The sequence below is a fragment of the Papilio machaon genome, chromosome 3 (genome assembly GCF_912999745.1).
Source record: "Papilio machaon chromosome 3, ilPapMach1.1, whole genome shotgun sequence".
Classification (NCBI taxonomy): Eukaryota; Metazoa; Arthropoda; class Insecta; order Lepidoptera; family Papilionidae; genus Papilio; species Papilio machaon.
The window spans coordinates 4,518,128-4,537,600 of record NC_059988.1 but is presented as its reverse complement, the minus strand read 5'-3'; the positions used below and the strand labels follow the sequence as shown (position 1 = coordinate 4,537,600).

Below are 19,473 nucleotides of genomic sequence, written 5' to 3'. Positions count from 1 at the left end.
GTGATCAGTGTCTATTCAAACATAAATACTTTTGCATTTTGAACTTACGAATTTGTTGCAAGGTAATATAAATAAAATCAGGCACAAGTAACTCAATTCGAAATATGTTTTCTTTATTTAATTTCTTTGCTATTTACATGGCTTTAGAAAAAGACAATCAACAAATTCTAAATTTAAACTTAAAATACATACTTTTCTTTCAGTCATTTTTAAAATATAGTTAGCATTTACAAACTTTCATTATCTATATATACAGCCGATCCGTGAAAAAATATTTGTTATTTTTATTTTTAAATATATAGGTAATAGTCATACAGAAATCGATAGTACATAATAATATCATCAAAGACGACACAGATAGTTATTTAATTAAATCAATCCCTTACAACTATTATCACTGGGCATTTGCTTATAATATTTTTACAAGTTAACTATCTAAATACCTCCAACTTACAAATTTACAATTATACAACCTATCTATCGTATTTTATTGGACTCGGTGCTTTGGCCATACTGGTCATCACGTGACCTTATTTAGGTACTTACAATATAATCGAATTGAAAAACAAATTAAGAATATAAAAAGTACATAGACAATTTAAAAGTATCTGTAGTGACAGTGGTACATGTTTATAGAATAATTTGACAAGGAAACGGTTTTGTACATCATAAAAGACTTATAAATTACGAAAGGCTGCAATAAATCACTGTCAACAATACGGTTGACGAAATCTCGGTGCATATCGAGTTGCTTAGAAATGACATTAGCCGGCGGACAATGCTCTGTGCGGGCACATGCCTCGTCTCCTCGAATATAATAAGACACTTCCCTCATAGCGAGCGCGTACAACACTGTGTTTAAGGGAAATATACAACATGCCGTAAAGCTTTCAACTAGCGCTCTTTGTTAACAACTCTGTTGTTTTAACTTGTACGCACAGAAACGTGTCATAATAATTCTATTGTTGTCCGCAACAATGTTCTCGCTTACCGAATTAACTCTTCACTTACTATGTGCAGAGGTCTGCTCCGACGGACGGCTGGCGTTTATTACATACAAATATTAAAAAATAACTTCTGACTATTTATGTTAATTTAATGATTTTAATAAGCGTAATGCGAAGGCGTTTTGGCGCTTAAGTAAACTTTTCATTCCACGTTTCATTGTTTTCTTCCTTCGTTTTATCAGAACTAAGATTTAAATTTTACTATAGTTTCGTATATTCGTTGAATGAAGAGTTCCCTAAGCGCGATGCGGTCAGTATGCGGCGGCGGCGCCTGAGTGGTGCATCAAGTGGTGGTGATGGTAGGGCTCCTGCGAGGGACACCACCATTCGGGCACGCCGTGCGGCACCGCGGCTGTCGGCTGCTGAAACTGCGACCAGTGCCCGCCGAAACCGAGCTTGTTGTCCATCATGCCGTTGCCGCCAATGTTCGTGAGGTGCGGCGGCTGAGCGTGGTGCGGCGGCGCCGGCGGCCGGTCGTATGGTTTATGGTCGTGGGGACTCAGGTATTTGTCGTTAAGACTCTCTAGCTTGTCCGTGATGGAAGCGTGGTGGTGCGTGTGGTGCGGCGCGTGTGGCTGCGGTGGAACTGGCGCTGGCGCAGGCGCGGGCTGGACAGGCAGAGCTGGCGCGGGTGGGCTAGCGGCGCCGGCGGTGACGCTAACGCTAGCGGCGGAGGAGGAGTCATCGGCATCGCTGTCGTAGCGCGGAGAGGCGTCTCCTGCAGCGCCATGCACCTTCATGTGCTTGCGCAGGCTGGAGGGGTGCGTGTAGGACTTGTCGCAGCCGTGCACGCGGCAGTTGTACGGCTTGTCGGATGTGTGTACGTGCGAGTGTTTCTTTCTATCCGACGAGTTGGCGAAGCGCCGGTCGCAGCCCGCGTATTCACATTTGAACGGCTTCTCGCCTGCAAAAATAAACGTTTAGTTAAATCGTGTATATTGCTTAATAAAGTATACTAACGTTGGTTACCTGAACTTGTAACCAATCATTCGTTTATTTTATGAAATTAAAAAAAGTCGAGAGCTCCGAATGCAGATGTCCAATCACGCAATAAATAATCAGATTTGCCCGTTGTTTATAGTTTACGAGCATAAATAAATATTCTCAACAATTGCACGGGTTACTTAACAAGCTCATAAATCATCTTTATAAGACGATTTTGTCACATTGCTGCAACAAAGCCCAGCATTGATAGGAACAAGTAGTGTATATTGTGCCTTAACACCGTTGCCAAGGGAATGTTTACGCTCGTTGCCAGATTGAGTTTTGACGTTTTGATACAAACTTAACATCACTAAAGCATTATGATGGCAAAGATTGAAGCGAACAATTAACAGAATAGTATTTGGCCAAACAGTTTGTGTTTGAGTTATTTTTGTATTAGAAAATGTGTCAAAGTCTCACCTATTGTATAGTCAGCGGAATAAAAAGATAATCATATCCGGAATGATTCTGCGATACCTAAACTTCTTTTTGCTAATAAATTACACAGACAAGATAATGAGAGATTTCGCAAACTGTGATAATGTACCGAGCATTTTAAAGCGCTGCATATAACTTTAACTTAGATGTATTTTATCATTCAGTTACAATTTAACGATTTTTATTAGTACATAATTTTGTAGTGTATATTTCGATATTGCTTTATTCTGTTCGAGACAGCTTCTCACGCATTGTGGATATAATCATCACGAGCTCACCGAATCGTACTCTATATGAATAACATTGAATAAAATATAATACGAGTACACAGGCGTTCCAGCGTCGCGGCGAGGTCGGATACACAACAAAACACTTTTCTTTGTCATGTTTACAAATAAACCTCTTCGGTTGTAATCCCCCTCATTGTGTTTGGTGCTCGAAGATCGCGTTGAGGAGGCACAGATGCTAATCTCAAGTGTCCGTTAACGCGGCAATAATAGGGCTCTTTAGGAGTTCCCTTACCGCGGATTTTTGTTACTTTGTCGATCGGTGAATGAATGCATCGCACATTCGACGGCTTATTCTGAATTGTGATACTTCCTTTCTTGCATTATGACATTCGCCACTAAATATTTGCGGATACAATATATTGTAATGGAAGCTCGATGTGCAAATATGCGGAGAAGTACCTGCTCCCACGTAAGTCGACATTATCTACCGAATTGTGGTTTTATAAAGATAAAATAACTACCGAAACGATCGGCCGGTGATTTTATTTTGTGCGCGACTATAAAAACGTCTCGGTCCGGAACCCTAATGAGGTTAAGACAAGATAAAGGAGTCAAAAACATGTGTCGCCCGTCTAATTACTAATCGGTCTGTTCATCTCTGCTGGGTCACAAAAAAGGCCCGGAGACAAATGCTATTAGAATGGCGATGGCCTGTCGCTTGTCGCACGTGCCCGCCAAGCATTTTTCACTGTGAACGCCTTCAGACCTAATATTGTATTGTTTTAGTTTTTTGATGTGGTTTCGGGGTAATGAGAGTTTATAAATTTTAATTTTGTTGAAGTTAAAGTTCTTCTAAGCAGCGGTGGAGGTTAAACTTAGATCTTTATTGCTGACTGTAACTTATGAAATAGACTTTAAACTTGTATGTATTATAACACAATGAAATGCTGACGATTTTGATAATTAGACAAAACAAATGGCTGTTTACATTGTTGCTTCAACAAAGATTTGCTTTAAAAAATAATTTCAAATGGGTTATATTTAAAAAGCACCTCACAGCAGTCAAATTCATATAAATGCATAACGCTCAATACATTAGCAGAAATATTTGACGGTACAATAAATAAGGAAAAACAATTGCGGGGAATGCTCGTATCGTGAATTCGTTGCGAGCCGAGCGACGTCGGACGGTCCCGGGACTTGCGGGTCCGGCGGACTCACCGGGGTCAGATGTTTATCTTAAACGCCTGTATCACCCACGGGAGACACTTTTTTGTAACGTTATAATCGATATGGCACGTTGCCTGTGCGTATACGACTTTATAAAATGATATATGTCCATAGTAATTTATACAAAAGAAACAGACATACCGATGCTCTTTGCCGATATTTTTCATTTCAATATTTTTTTTAGCAAAAAGCATCTGCATATTTCACAATTAAAATAATAAGAGCATTACTTAGGTACATCTTTGAACAACACGATCCAGCTTTTTATAGTGAGGTTTTCAGCTCTAAAATTAAGTCTCTTGATGTTAAGTTTTAGATTAATAATTGTAAGTGTGAATGTAACATATTTCTTGGAATTGTAAATTTTAGTTAGGATATCAAGCATACTTTTTTATTATTACAATTTGCTATTAGTAACATTGTATGACAGTGTTTTGTTTGGCAATGCTCACTGCTTCTTCCAAATTGCTGCGGGTGTTAAATTACTGATGACTGTTTAAGTGCGTTCTGTTGTGAAAACATAGTTTTTAGAAACGGCGCGTTTAGGACGATTCGTAATCCGACACACCGCAGCCTTTGCACCCGGATTGTGTAAATGGCATTAGGTGAGTTTGGTGAAAAAACATCGCTTCTGCTGGTGTCAGATTTAAAAGAAAATTGTGATGTGTAAATTTATAATAATAAATGGGGTTCAACCGGAGAATACACTTTAGACTTGTTATTATATGTATAAGAAATTCGCATGACTTTTCTTATAGTAAAACAAGGAAATTTGAAAGTATGATCATGTCTCGGAGTACCGCAAACAACTTAAGTGGCTACCTATAAGGTTACGAAGAGACTGTCACATCCTTTCTACCTTATTCTCTATTTTATATTGCCCTTACTCACCTACTTATCTTTGTGATCGTTTTAATTTTCTCGTGCCTGAAAACCAACCATCCAGGTCTAAAAAAATTTCTCTTTTAAAATATCCCTCACACACTTCCTCTCGCTTTGCCAACTCTTTTACTGTCCGTGCTGTTACGCTGTGGAACTCTCTTCCGTCGTCCATACGAGAAAGTACATCGCTGCCATCCTTCAAAAAAGGTCTAAAGGAACACTTTATATCACTTTGAGTTTTGCTATTAAACAATATATATATATATATATATTGTATGTATGTATATAATTATTTATGTATATGTATTATGTATATATGTAATATTTATTAAGTTTATTATTTAAGACGTTATTTATGACGACTTGTACACACATTTACTTATTAAATAAATAAATAAATAAATTACCCATTAAACAACCTCTCTCTATATAATGGTAAGCTGTAAGAGAACTCTTTTAGAGTTAAGCTTTCCAGTACAATACTTCATGTGTATGTACAAAGTTTAAATAAAATAAATAAAAATAAATTTTGCAAAGGATAGAGTAGTAGTATAAAGAAAAAATTCCATTATATATATACACATACAAAATTTGTATGTGCATTTCTCAGACTGGTGCTCGATTAAAACAAAAAATTGTCGAGGAACGAACGACATCTTTTAATAAGTGTTGACAAGTAAAACATTAAATTTTACTTGTCTTTCATCAGGAGTACAAGAGAAATTTCATTGAACAATATTGACCCGAGAATGCCTATTGACTCACATAAATGTTATTGCATTGTTTTAATCGCTTAATAGCCGATGCGGAATAGAGCGCGTCGGAGTTAATTCAATCCCGGACAGACAGGCGGTTAATGAGCGGCCGATGACTGGCCGATCACCGGCGCGATCGGCCGCTCGGCCGACACGACCGCCCGACACGCCGACAGCCCACAGCCGACACTCGACCCACTAAACTAATCTTTATAGTAAATTATTAACAACTAAAATTGATTGTGTCTATAATGCGCGGCACGAACACGACTCGATCGATTCTTTTAATAATTTAAAAAGGTTACATCGTTTTTAAACTCCCGCTTATTGTTAAGACGCGTTTAAATAAATAGATTGATTAGTATATTTTAAATTATCTGTCAATAAGGAGAAAAACTTTGTCTTAATAAAAAAGTAATTAAGCTTGTTATATAATGAATTTATTTATTTGCTAGTAAAAGTTATCAATAAGGCAATACGATGCAATATGGCAAGCATATGTTTGACACTTCCCCGAAATCTGATTTCCATTTGTATAGTATTTAAAAAGGTATTTTGTACCGAGTGTTTAATGATTTACGATCTTCCCTTTATTCGAAACGTATTTCGAATTAGAAAGATATATTAATATCTTCATTTTTTCCACATCTCAAAGAATATGGGCCCTCGGTTCGGAGAGCACAAAAAGAATAGTGAGCGGGGTCGGGCGGGGCGGCGCATTCGGCGCCCAACGACCGTGTGACAAGGTGCTTTATGCGGACGATTATGAGCGGACCGAATAATGTTCCGATACCCGATAAATATCTGCCAACTCATACAAAAGCATCCCAATAAAAATATAATAGTAAATGTAGCAACAACACTGGCCGCAAACTGCACAGTCATTTCTCGCCGGTGAATAATATTCAGAATGAAAACATTGGGCGAGAGAAAGAAAATGTGGACAATGTTTTGGATTAAACAAATTACGATTGTTTGAAAAGTTCGTTCGCACACATGTCGTAGATTTAATCAAGTTAAAAGTTAATCACCGAAAACAGATTTTCGATAGGTGTTTTGCAGTTATTCAAATATTGTTTTGTTTAACTATAATTGAATCGAATCGTATCATACTCAATAGTTTTGCAGTAGCCTTTTCACTTCACTTGAAGATATGCATCGTCAATATCGGACTGTATTATTAAAAGCTTAAAAGCTTACATAGAAATTCACTTAAACTTAGAAAAACGTAAAACTAAGAACCTATGTATTGAGCATATTTTATTAATACTTTGGCCCCATTATCACTTGAAAACTGACGAAGGACAGAGTTTACAAAATAAATCCGCGAAATAAAAACATTTACAATTACAATATAAGATTTCAAATTTATACTAAGACTTGAAAAGCACCAAGTTTAGCTCGGCAGTAAACTGGTCCGTTTATTATGAATGTGCAATTTTTGGAGGTTAATAAACTTATTACATTTGTGAATACATTCAGATGAGATTTACGAAATAGCTGCTGATACTAAAATAGAAAAACGGAACTAAAATGAAAACCATTTCGAAGAGCTATTACGTTTCTTTATGAGATAGGAAGAAATAGTATCGCATTTAGCTGTCTAGCCGTTTTACAAGTAAATTAAAGTGCCAGTGTCGCTGTTCTAGCGGAAACTGAGAACACAATTCGTCTTGCTCTGATAACTATCCGTTGAGAGTGCGAAAAAGAGACATCTCCATTTTAGTAAGCGCCGCCGGAAATCATTTTTCTATTTGGTAGCTCTGAGCTAAAATTTTATGTCGGAAACGGGAATTGTGTCGTATATTCTCTGTCGGAAAAAAAGTTGAATGTCAAATTTTGTTTTGAAATCGTTTAATTAATGTTAGTTATTTTGTTTATGATATGAAAACCCATTTATTTATCATTAACAACGTTGTTTTATTAAGATATGCTAATTTATAATGATTGTATTTTTCTAAATTATTCTAACGCGTCTACAAAATACTACAAGTATTTTAAACCAATTTATAAGCTTGGAAATGGTTCACATCAGGTACTATTAAATAACGGTTTTCCGGCATGATTAAACCGTAACTTAAGTTACTTTATTGTTGTTTTATCTCGTGTAAGATTAAATTTGGCTTATGGTTTATTTTTGAATATCAATATTTCAAAAAGTTTTGAAGTGTTGGTAGAAGAAAGAACTCAAAATACAATTGATTAGTTTTAAATTAGTTTAGTTGAAAATTAGTTTTTTCTTTTAAAGTCTTTATCAGTGATATTTTTTAAATTATTAGCAACGAGTAGACATAGTTTTCTTCCTAAATAAAAATTATACTTTGTATAAACAAGGTTTTGTTATGTTCTTGTTATTTAAAAGAACGAAAATTCAAAAAAAAGTTCAAGACTTTTCAAATGAGCCCAAACGTTGCGTATCGTTTCATGGCGAAGTTCCTATGGCCACCTTTCAGCTCCATCATCAGATCAGCACCATGTCATCATAATATTGCATTGTCACGATTAACACATGTATGCAAATGTTCAGCTCAATCAGTTACTACCGGGAAGTTATTTAAATTTAATTTGCAAGATTTGATGAAAAACATCGGGACAGGTGAAACTATAATAAAAGCTTCTAAAATATAGTAATATATCAGTCTATAATATTTGTAAAATATAGATTAATATACTTAATAGTATACTTAATAATAAATTATAGGCCCTATTGCCAATGATTTACTAATAAATATTTCTATCGGAATATAAAAATTGTAGGAGATCGTTGCCGTGATAGCTGATTTTTTGTCGTATATAAAATATAATATAGCACAAGGCAGGTGGAGTTTTGGTGAATAAGTACAAAACGAGAGCGGGTACGGTCTTCAATCTGTACGTCTGTACGTCAAGCGTTTTGACAGCCCTAACCGGCATCATCGCCGGGTCAAAACGGAAAAAATAACCCGCAACACGTCGGACATACCAGATTTTTGTTTTTAACATGTTGTGAGACTGCCACACGTATAATTACTCGTCAACTCGAACCTAGATATTTGATGGTTCCTAACATACAGTTTTTGACACATATTATGCACTAGTGGTAGCCCGCGTCTTCGTCAGCGCGGAATAAAGATAAATTCCACCAAAAGTCCCGTTAAAATGGGTCCAGCCGTTTCGGAAATTATCCTGAACAAACGCGTATTATAAGACAAAAAATTGGTTGATCGTTATAAGCAGCGCAAATACATCAAGGTTTGCGAAATTTACATACAGTCACTCCAAGTTTATTAATTGTATGTGACTGCTACTCAAGAACATCGAGACAAACAAGTCAGTCAACAAAGTTGTAATGTCAAAAAAGTTGTGATATTTTAAATTTTAAGTTTTGAACTGCTAACAGTGTTCTTTATCTGGTAACTCAGTCTTCAAACCATAACGTACATAATCGTCGTAACATTATTGATAGCCCTTCCCTCTCTGTGAGTAAGATATTAAAAATAAAATGTTGAACTTATTGCATGATTTGAAAATGGAGATAATGTAAATCATTTCTTCAATGACGAGCTTTATTAATTGTTGATGTTGGTATCATATTCCCGGTATTAGGGTTTAAGCAGAAGACATTCTTATCGATACATTGAGTTATGTGTTAGTTAAGTATGGATAAGTCTCATGTTTTGTAGTTAAAAATATTGTGTAAATAATAAGATCCAGATTAAAAACATTTAATTGTTGTTAACTTTAAGTCTTAGTATGGTGTTAGAAACATCTCATTTTGATACTGTTATTAATGAAGAATAACTTTTAAGAAGATTATTTAAAAATAAACATTAAAAAACCATAAAATATAATAATTTCGCGGTGTTTGTGAGCTGTCCAATAAATTGGTTGGAAAATGTATTTGGTCCGACCCGGCCGTGTCCACTCAACACCCACGCTGGCTCATGTTTCAGCCTCCGGGCGTATTTTTGGACAAACCAATATATCTAACGAATATTAATGGGCCTTTTTTGTTTTTATTTCGTATTTAATTTTTGAGACACACACTCACGCGCCCACATTCCGATAATTCTTGCTGGCATAGTGATCGCGTTTCTTCTATTGTAAATCGTTTAGGGTCGATTTATTTAAACAAAAAGTTTAAAAATATTGTTTATATCTATCATAGCACACTGAGTGATATATTTTAATTGGAAATTTAATACAATTTTGACACGCATTGATTTCTCATCTGTTAGTTAATGATGCTCGAGAACAACACAAACATTGAATAATATGTCCCAAACAAAAACATTGATTCGGAAAACAGTTTTTATTGTGATGTTACATTTCGATTGTTATCCAATTCCAGTTCCTCAGATGGCATCATGGGTCCGGGCATTGCGGCGCGACGGGCGCGACTGAGTGTGCGGAATGTTTTATTTAAATGCTTTTGACACAATGGACCGATGTTGGCATCTCGTAATGTGATCGGTTCTACAAACTATTTATTTTACAGAAAATAGCTATTAAAATGAGCTATTCTAACTTTAATGGGATGGTGCCACATGTCCTTAATAATTGCTTTCTTAAGCAGCTTAGTTTTCTTTCAAATTTTACAATAACGGGCTCCCTTAGTTACATAGTTACATAAATATATTTCGCTGGTCATTACTGTTTATACTTTGCTTTATCTAATTATATGGTCTTGAATCGTCTGTCTTATCATTTAGTTGTATAAGAAAAGCTATTAAGGCAGTAGGTCTAGCGACGAAATAAATCCTTACTTCGTTTTTAGAACCACATCAAAAGGCAATGAGGGCCACTTCTTGGCCATTCTAAAGTCTATAACTCCGTTCAAATGTCGGCTTTCGTCACGTCTCTTGTACATATATTGACAGGGACAAGGTGTTAACGAAAAAACACATGAATGATTCAGTGAGACCTCCGCAGTATCCCTACAAGACTAAAGAATTTCGCACAGTTACTAACATCAAAGAGTAAATACTTTTTCTTCACGCATTGAAATCGTCTGATAGGTCATTTAATTTAATGAGGATTCTATTGCAGGCCATGCCATTTATACAGATGAGTTTTAATGGAAATATAAAGTATCAACTTCTTTTTCTATGTAGAAAAACAATTTATAGCCATCATGAGCTTTTCTTATAGTTTTAAGATATTGACACTGAAAAACAGTTCAGGCGTTCTAGGATATTTCAGACTGATTTTTCATCTTAAAAATTTAAACAAAAAGAATTTACATTTACTTGATGGACAAAAAATACAAGAAAATTCTCGTTAGGTACTATAAAATAGAAGTGCATAGGCAAAGGCAAAGGCAGTAAAGTGTCAAAAGGAATGATGGCAATAAGATAGTGAGTAGGGAGCGTAGGCCGCGCCCGCGCCCCCTAGAGCCCGCGCTGCGCTAGCTCATCCCGTTCAAAGCTCAACCATTGTTACGTTGAATCGCTTACAATTTATGTAGTCCTGGTATCGTAATTTAACACGTGGCAGAACTTGTATCTCATATAAAGTTAATTTAAGTGTTACCTGTTTATAGACGTTTACGTAGAACGTAAAGTATTTTATAATGCATTTTGATATTATAACATAAATATGTAATATGAAAGGTCTATTAAATAAGAACTTCATTAACTATTTGTTAATTTAACATAAAATTAGGATTGTAAGGTGATTGTAAAGTTATCAAAATTGGGTTTAATATTATACTTTGATTTAAAAGTACATAGTTGTTTAAAAACGTGCTATAAATTTAGATATGTCTTAAATAAGCAACTTACGACTCATATTAATTACATGATTTAACACCGTTATTAAAGTAATAGAATTCAATTTAGGCTTACGGGCGTATGTAATAGACGTAAACAAAAAAACTACAAATAATGGATAATGTATCGAGAGAAATAGTTTCTTGCCGTATACTATTTAATTCATTATTCATTAAGTGAGGGGCTCGATGCGGGTGGCAGAAATAAACGCAGTACGACCTCGCAAAAAATCAGTCGCGGCATGATTTAGCCACATATAGACAGGGAGGAGCGGCATAAACAGACTTTTTACGTGATCCATTCTTGATAAAGAGTTTTATTAATGAAATGCACTTTTATATATTATCTTGACTATTTTGTCATGATAATTATGACTGTACTGTTTTTATGAGTGATGGCATTGTTATCAACTAATTGCTCAAAATCGATTATCGATTCAAGATTCGTATTGTATTAAAAAGTATCGAGTCGTGTTGGGAGCAGCGCGCGGGCAACGCACGCGGCCGAACGCGTTCCCCGAGCGTTTTAATGGCGAGAGATTGTTTTTGCCCGCGCTCCGGAGCCCTGTTCGCACCATCGCTTTGACATTTAGCGAAATTGTTGAAAAATAAAAACGATTTTCACGTATTCCTGTTAAAGGCATGGCCGAAGGCAGTTTTTGTGCCATTGCGCTTTTACCGACCCGGTCTAAATCGAGATCTGGGTCCGTAAAAAATCGTTTTGATACCCTTTGTCATTCGAAATAGGAATCGAGAGCGGTGCCTGTACGAGAGGTTATGCAGCCTATGGGGTGTTGTCAACACGGCTGTTGTATAAGAACCATAGAGGGGCAAGGAACAAAGCGGATAAAAAAATAAGGCGCTTAAACGCTTTTATTATCTATGTAGGTGACAATATCATCGGTGCGAAGGGTGGCGGGTCTTCTTGGACGTGGGTGTTTGTGTGCGTATGTAATTGATAGGTGCGCTTGTTTTGTATGTGTGTGTGCACGGAGGGTTGCCAGAACCGATGCCTGATGGATCGGACACGCCCACCTAATAATTGCCCTCAACGTAACTAATAAACGTAACTTAGTTTTTATGTATTATATTTAATCTAATATTTTAATTTATTGTATATAAATTTTTAATTTTAGTTAATTATATTGTTAATTTAATGTTTAATATAGTCATAAATTAGAAAAACTAATAAAAATATTACTTTATTAGGATACGATTATTCTTTTACCATTAAATAGAGCAAATTGTATCAAACGTTTATTGATACAATTTATTTTAATTTCTAAGCAAATTTTTGTGAACAATTTAATTTGGTATTTTGAGGTAAAAATGCTGATTAGAGTCCATGATGCATCTACCAAAATTATAATTTATATTTAAAATTTTAGTAGATATTGATTGCTAATTTTGTATTAGCAAGTGTGAACATATTTGTATCACTTTACCATATACAAAAAATCAAAACGTATAAAACTCCGTATAAATATCGACCCTATTTTATTTTAATACACACGGACATTCACATTTTATTGTAGTGTGTTTTTTATACAATTCACCAATCCGGGACAGATGGTACCGCGTACTGGGCGCACATAAACACCTTTTAAAATGCGCTCCTCCGTAATGGGGTAACAACATTATCATATGTGGCAAAATGGCCGAAACATAATGTCGCTTCTCCTCAAATATATATGAAATGTATATTTTAGTAGCATATTTATAGGACATAAAATCACTAAATTAAACCAACAATAAATGGAATACAAATGAAAATTTGACCTTCAAAAAGTTAGTTTGTTCCATGTTATATCCAAAATGGCTGTAACAATGTTAACGGGACTTTTAATTGCAAAGAGTTTATGTATACGGAAGTAACATTAGGCTATTTTTTAATTCGACACTGACGAAATCGTGGGCAACAGCTAGTTAATGATAAAATCAATTTTTATGTTATCATAATATAAATAATACGTCAATGGTTGAATTAATTATAAAATTTAATAAGTAGCCTACCTTTTCTTCCACACGATGTTCTACATCTATGTCAAATTTCGGCATCATCCGTTTAGCGATTCTAGCAAATATCTATCGATAATAATATTAATAAGATCATCAGTTTTAAATTGACATTTTCTAGGCAATTTTAATGTAGGTATCTTACAATTTTTAATATAATAACTGTATCTTAATGTCCGTGATTTATTAATCTTTAAACATATGTTACAATCAAGTTATGTAGTTGGTACAATATAGTGTGTGAATTTATTTGTAGAAGCTCTATACGATACTAGCTGTCGCCCGTGACACTAGAAAAAAAAATGAAATTTGTAGCCTATGTGTTCTTCCATACTATGGTGTACATACATTCTAACTGAGGTCTGTTAGGCTGTTCTGGAGATATCTTCAAACAAACATTCATCTATCCAATACATGTAAACTTTCGCATTTATGATATTAGTAAGATAAGGTAGTAAATGAGAATAATTCGGTTTCCATTATGTATGATATGATAATTTAAAAACATACAACTGTTCGTTAATCTTACAATGACAGGTATTTTTACAAAATATTATTTTGTTTTCATAAAAATAGTGAGAGAGAGAGAGAGAGAGAAAGAGTTGTCGTAAAAAAAGTGTAATGAATGTTTAAAAGTGTATCGAATGAGACGCGGACATAATGTGTGTTTTGGAGTGTATTGTTTAGTTAGCGGCAATAAACGGGCGGCGAGTGCACTCGACGGCATTGCGCTCACAATGCCGAGTGCCGACCGCAGGGCAGGGGCGGCCGCGGCAAGGGTTCCGTATTGTTTGCAAAATATTTTGAAAGCGTCATTTTATACGGCGTATTAGCCAAGCAGTGCATCTGATCGGGGGTCGTCTTCGAGTTCAAATCATATCATCATTACGCCATTGTACGGCCCCTCACCCCAACCAGCCGTGCAGAGCGGTATCTGACAGAGACAGAAGGATGGTTACTTTTTATTGTGCTGGTAAAAACTGTACGACCTCATATCATAGTGGATTGAATACATAGCGTACGCTTTTTAGATTATGGATTGTTTCCATTTAGCAATTTTTTCTAATTGTCGATATGTTTTCATCTCGTTGCATTTGAAAATAATTAATTAAAACATACTTACAACAATTGCAATCTAGTTAGCTTAATAACTACTTGTCAGTAACTGGTAAAAGCGTTTTAACTATGTATCCTATTTCGTTTTTTAATATGAATTCTAAATACCCACTTTTATTATGTGTAAATAATTTTTAATTAAAAGACTAAACATATATTCAAATTATTTAAGTTGTAATCTAGAATTTAAATTTTGACATAATATTGTGTCTAACAGTGTTTTTCAAAACAAACTCGCACAAATGACCAACTAGCACGTGTTAGGTTTATAAAAAGTGTTTTAATTAGAAAAAAAAACTTACATAACTTTAACAAATATACGAGTATGTAAGTGAGAACAAGGTGATCGTGAGTCAGTGGGCGGACTGCGCCGGCGGGCGGCGAGCTGTAGGCTTGTTTAATCTTAAACTTTACAAACTATTTGACATACAACATTATAAATGCTCCACGTAGTGTTCGGATTCAAAATATTATGCCGAATAACATCACCGTTCCAGAAAATACTGGTCAAACGAATCACAAAAAAACAAACTAATTTTAGGCTCATTTGGTCAATTTTTCCTAACATTATTTTCTCATTACGTCATCAAAATTTCTCTTCTGTCACTTTTACTCACATATACACTACAGATAATATAATTTATATCCTACTAACTGTAGCCCGCGACTCCGTCTGCACGGAATTATAAATAAGGTAATAAGTAGCCCCACATGGGCTTCTTCCAGACTATGTTCTACATCTATGCCAAATTTCATCAAAATTCGTTGAGCCGTTCCGGAGATACTTTGAAAAAAACATCCATTCATCCATCTATCTAAACATTCGCATTTATAATATTAGTAAGATAGTAAAACTCATCATTATTAGCATAGCATAACATAAACAATATAGCAATAAGTAATGTTGTGAAGAGTCTACAACATATGTAGGGTACATACATATTTACAACAATCACATACTGTTCACCGCATGTCGTTTCATCACCATATTCTGTTACGCTAAATTGTCCAAAAGATGGCCACTCAGTTATTGTATCATCGAATTGATATGTAACGTAAAACGATGGCAAATGAATTGAGCTACCGAGTTTTGAACTCGCTATATCAAATGTCGTCGAACGAGTTTATAAAAATATCAGTTACCACTGAGCATTCATAACACCAGATCTTTGTCAGATTAAAATATTATAAATTGGAAATAATTAAATTATAATACCTTAAATACAATAACAATCATTTGAATAAAAAGGTAAACTAGAAGTATAAAAAATGTGATAAACCTTTTTTCACATTTTTTTTATTTTTGAAGCATAATATTAATAGTTATTTTATTGACTTTTGTCTCAGCATACATCGTGAATTAGTCTGTTAAGTTTTTATTACGGAAGCGCAATAATCACTTAAATGTTTTACACCTACTTTACAATTCTATCTATGTCCGACCAATTTGCCCTAAGCTAAAGTATATAATTTAGGCTAATAGAATAAACACTAATATGTTTAAAACTCAAGACCCAACCGCCTTACATTACACGATTTGTTTCCAATTGTTTAACAATTGCGTAATACTGATTTAAAAAATATTATGAACGCATTGTGCCCGATTCATTAAAACATAATAGAATTCGACTTCCAACTCGCTTTTGTACCGGAGACACATCGAAGTTAATTTATAGCCATCCATAAAACAATTCTTCAAAGTTCGCCACAAAAACAGCGGACCTATTCACGAGCCCGTATGAGATAATAACGGGCAGGACAACGTCGGGACGCAACGCTAGACAACACCACTCAAAAAATGTACATAATAAAACCAGATGGCCACACTCCACGACGTCGGACCATACAAATTCTTTGACCGTTTATTCGAAAATCGACATTTAAAGTTAAGTACTTTACAAAAATGTCGCGGGCGAGCGAGAGGGTGCGCCCGAGGCGAGACAGCGAACCCGGACATTTTAATTTATGACGTCTTTTTTTATTTAACTCTACACAATACCGATGAATCTTTCGACTAGTAATAAATTGAAAAATGGTGTTTCTGAGTATGAGTGTTTTTGTTCAAAGATGATCGTACCAAGAAACGGACTTCACAAGTTGATGAATTGACGATGTTATCATTATCAGAGGACCGCGTGTTGTCATTTGATGACATCGTATTAGAGTGCTAGTGTAGTTGGTGTGATCGTGTCACATCAGTTTAGGGCTACCGGCTACCGGTGACACGGCTGCTCGGCCACGGGGCGTCTCGTTATAGATTAATGACGATCAAAACATTTCGGCAAATTGAGACTGACAAGTAACGATACAGACTATAGACTATAAAATTTAATAATTATCGGTAAGATAAAGGTATAATATTCGTAGTAACACTATAAACAATTAATGGCTGCCTAATATATTAGTGGCCATAAAAATAAACCGTTATGAAATATGACCATTAAGTAAAAAAAAGGGCTGAACGTTTACATTACGATGATTTTTTCAATTCAATGGGCATCTACGAAAATTGTTTGAAAAATTTTGACTTACCGGTATGGGTCCTCTTGTGTATTTTCAGATTCTCCGACCTAGCGAACACCTTCCCGCAGCCGGGGAAGGGACAGGGGAAAGGTTTCTCTCCCGTGTGCACTCGGATGTGATTGACGAGCTTGTACTTCGCTTTGAAGGGTCTTCCATTCCGTGCACAACCCTGCCAGAAACAGGCGTGCGTCGTGCACTCTGGGCCTCCGACGTGCTCGACAGTTAGGTGGGTCACGATCTCGTGCATGCTGGAGAACAGTTTGTTGCACATTTTGCGAGGCGGCGGCTGTTCCGGGTCGAGCCACTGGCAGCGCATGTCGCGCCGGGGGGGAGCGCGCACGTAGCGCAAGAAGGCGTGCGGCGCGTGGGCGTGCGCATGCGGCACCAGCGGCGGCGGCCCTCCCTGGTAGTGCACGTCGCCGCGCCACTCCCAGCTCTGCTCGAGCGGCTGCTGTGGGAATAACTCCCCGCAGCCGCCATAATCGCGCAAGTAGCCGGGTTGATACGAGTGCAGCGGGTAGGGCTGGTAGTGCGGCGGGTGATGCGGCGGCGGATGAGGCGCGGCGGCGCGGTGCTGCGCGCCCACGCCGCACGCCGGCTGCGGCGACATCTTCAGGCCATAAGAGGCGAGGTGCGCGTGGTTGGTTTCCAGGAACGCATTCATGGCGGGGGTGGCCGGCACCGGCGCATAGCCCCATTCGCCCGCCACCATCCACGCGGCGGGTCTTCCCCGCTGATGAGCCTTCGTTCAAAATCCTCAATAGTGTCGATGTCGTGGGCTCAACACGCCTAAGTGGGAACGTGACTGAGATGTTGCGCTACCATCTTTCTTCGGTTCGATTGTGACGGCGTCCTGTTAATGATAAAGACTTATATGAACAAAAACATTGAAACAATTAGCACGGTTACCTGTTCATTCGTAAAACACACAATCAGAACTAACCCAAAATTATATTAACCATCCGAAACAAATTCAAAGCCATTTCACAATATAATAACGCGCACCCATAGCTGGCATCGAACATTTATTTATAACAAAAAAATGTGAGGCAGGCACTTTTGGACATTAAATTTAAACTGGATAAATTTATAGGACACTTTTATACGTCTGAGACAAAAATTCCAATTGTATTCGTGTATATTTAATTTTCGTTTATTTGTTAGACAGCGTCCAATCTCTTTTATTACGGAGGTTTAGCAGCCGTAGTTTATTAAAATAGTTTTATGAATGATAAAACCTGTTCTACCGTGCAGGCGAGCGACAGACTCCACATTATTTCTACAAATCCTTTTTTATGTTTTAATATTTTAACTATAAAAATTGTCACGGGATTTGGTTTCATGCACCACGTGGGCATAAGTTGAAATCATAAAACAGTAATTAAATCTTGGATTTATATTGTATTTTAATATTTTATTTTATTCTTCATTAAAACAGAAGGCATAATGAAATATTCTGGATTCCTAATAAACAAGTCAATGAACATATGTATATTGAAGGCGCTTGTTGATTAATTCCCCAGTTATAGGCCTTTTGATTTGGGACCAAACCTAAAAGAAATATAACATAAAAAGTAAACCCCTGTGCAAGAAATGTCAGTTGACACCGATTCTCAAACATTTTTCTCGACACAAAAGTGTAAGATTAGCCAATTCTGTCTGTTCTCAATATGTCAATCAAGCTGTTTCTACTTACGTAGGTGTAAGCAGATAATCGCATTACTCACAGATAATGTTGTTTGTGAGTTGTTTGTGAGTTGTTTGTAGCACTTCATGGCAGAACGGAGCCCGTATGGAAGGCCAGAGTTACCTGGGCCCGTTAAACAATGTCATTCTTTAGATATACATCTAATCTTTTCGTTATCTGTGGACTCCCCGCCGTGTGGCCGCTTCATCACAAAGCAACGGGTTGACAGATCTCCACAGACGGACGTCAAGCTATACAATATTAAAAAACGACAGCAAAGGATTCTGCCCCTTAAATCCATGTCTAATAACATTGGTTTAGCATTTTTAGGCAGCAAATCTTAGTTTGCCGAGATTTTTGCAGCTGCTACGGGACCGATTTCCATAGTTTCAAGGAATTAGTTATAATCACATTAGGCGTGGTATTGAGACGCGAAATACTCCTTTAAGCCAATCTGTTTAAGGGATTTTTCGCTACATAAAATCACAGATGCCGATTAAAAAACAAACACAGATTAATGTATAAGTCGATTAGAAAAGTTGTATTTCTTTTGTTCATTAATACTTATTACAAATTCCAAGATGAAAACAATCTGGTTACAAAATAATCCGCTTTAATTTCATGTTCAAATATAACTTAATCTTCAACTTATTTTACTATTTGAAAAGATAGACATTTATAAAGCCTATGTAAAGTTAAAATAATTTTATTTTACGCATTGTTTAATAACTGAAAGCCATATTAATATCTAAGCAAAATAAGTGTAAAGAACAAAAAAGCTTTCGCGCTTTTGATTTACATTAATAGATTGAATTTATTATCCATTGTATCACTCTAAAACATACATCGTATTTAC

The 19,473-nt window shown here is 36.2% G+C and overlaps 1 protein-coding gene across 1 annotated transcript; it reads right to left on the bottom strand.

Moving 5' to 3' along the window:
- Positions 1-405: 405 nt before the first annotated feature.
- LOC106712357 (zinc finger protein ZIC 4) lies at positions 406-17,642 on the bottom strand. The gene is made up of 2 exons (XM_014504874.2): positions 16,940-17,642; positions 406-1,911 (listed from the first exon to the last, which is right to left on the bottom strand). The coding sequence occupies exons 1-2, from the start codon at positions 17,640-17,642 to the stop codon at positions 1,259-1,261; spliced, it is 1,356 nt and encodes a 451-aa protein (XP_014360360.2). The 3' UTR covers positions 406-1,258.
- Between the last annotated feature and the right edge of the window lie 1,831 nt (positions 17,643-19,473).

Bases quoted from the DNA above. Each gene is read 5' to 3' on its own strand.
- LOC106712357 (XM_014504874.2), bottom strand. From the start codon at position 17,642: ATGGTGGCGGGCGAATGGGGCTATGCGCCGGTGCCGGCCACCCCCGCC. The intron at 1,912-16,939 runs GTAAGTCAAAAT...TTATTTTTGCAG, and splicing joins ACACAAGAGGACCCATACCG to GCGAGAAGCCGTTCAAATGT.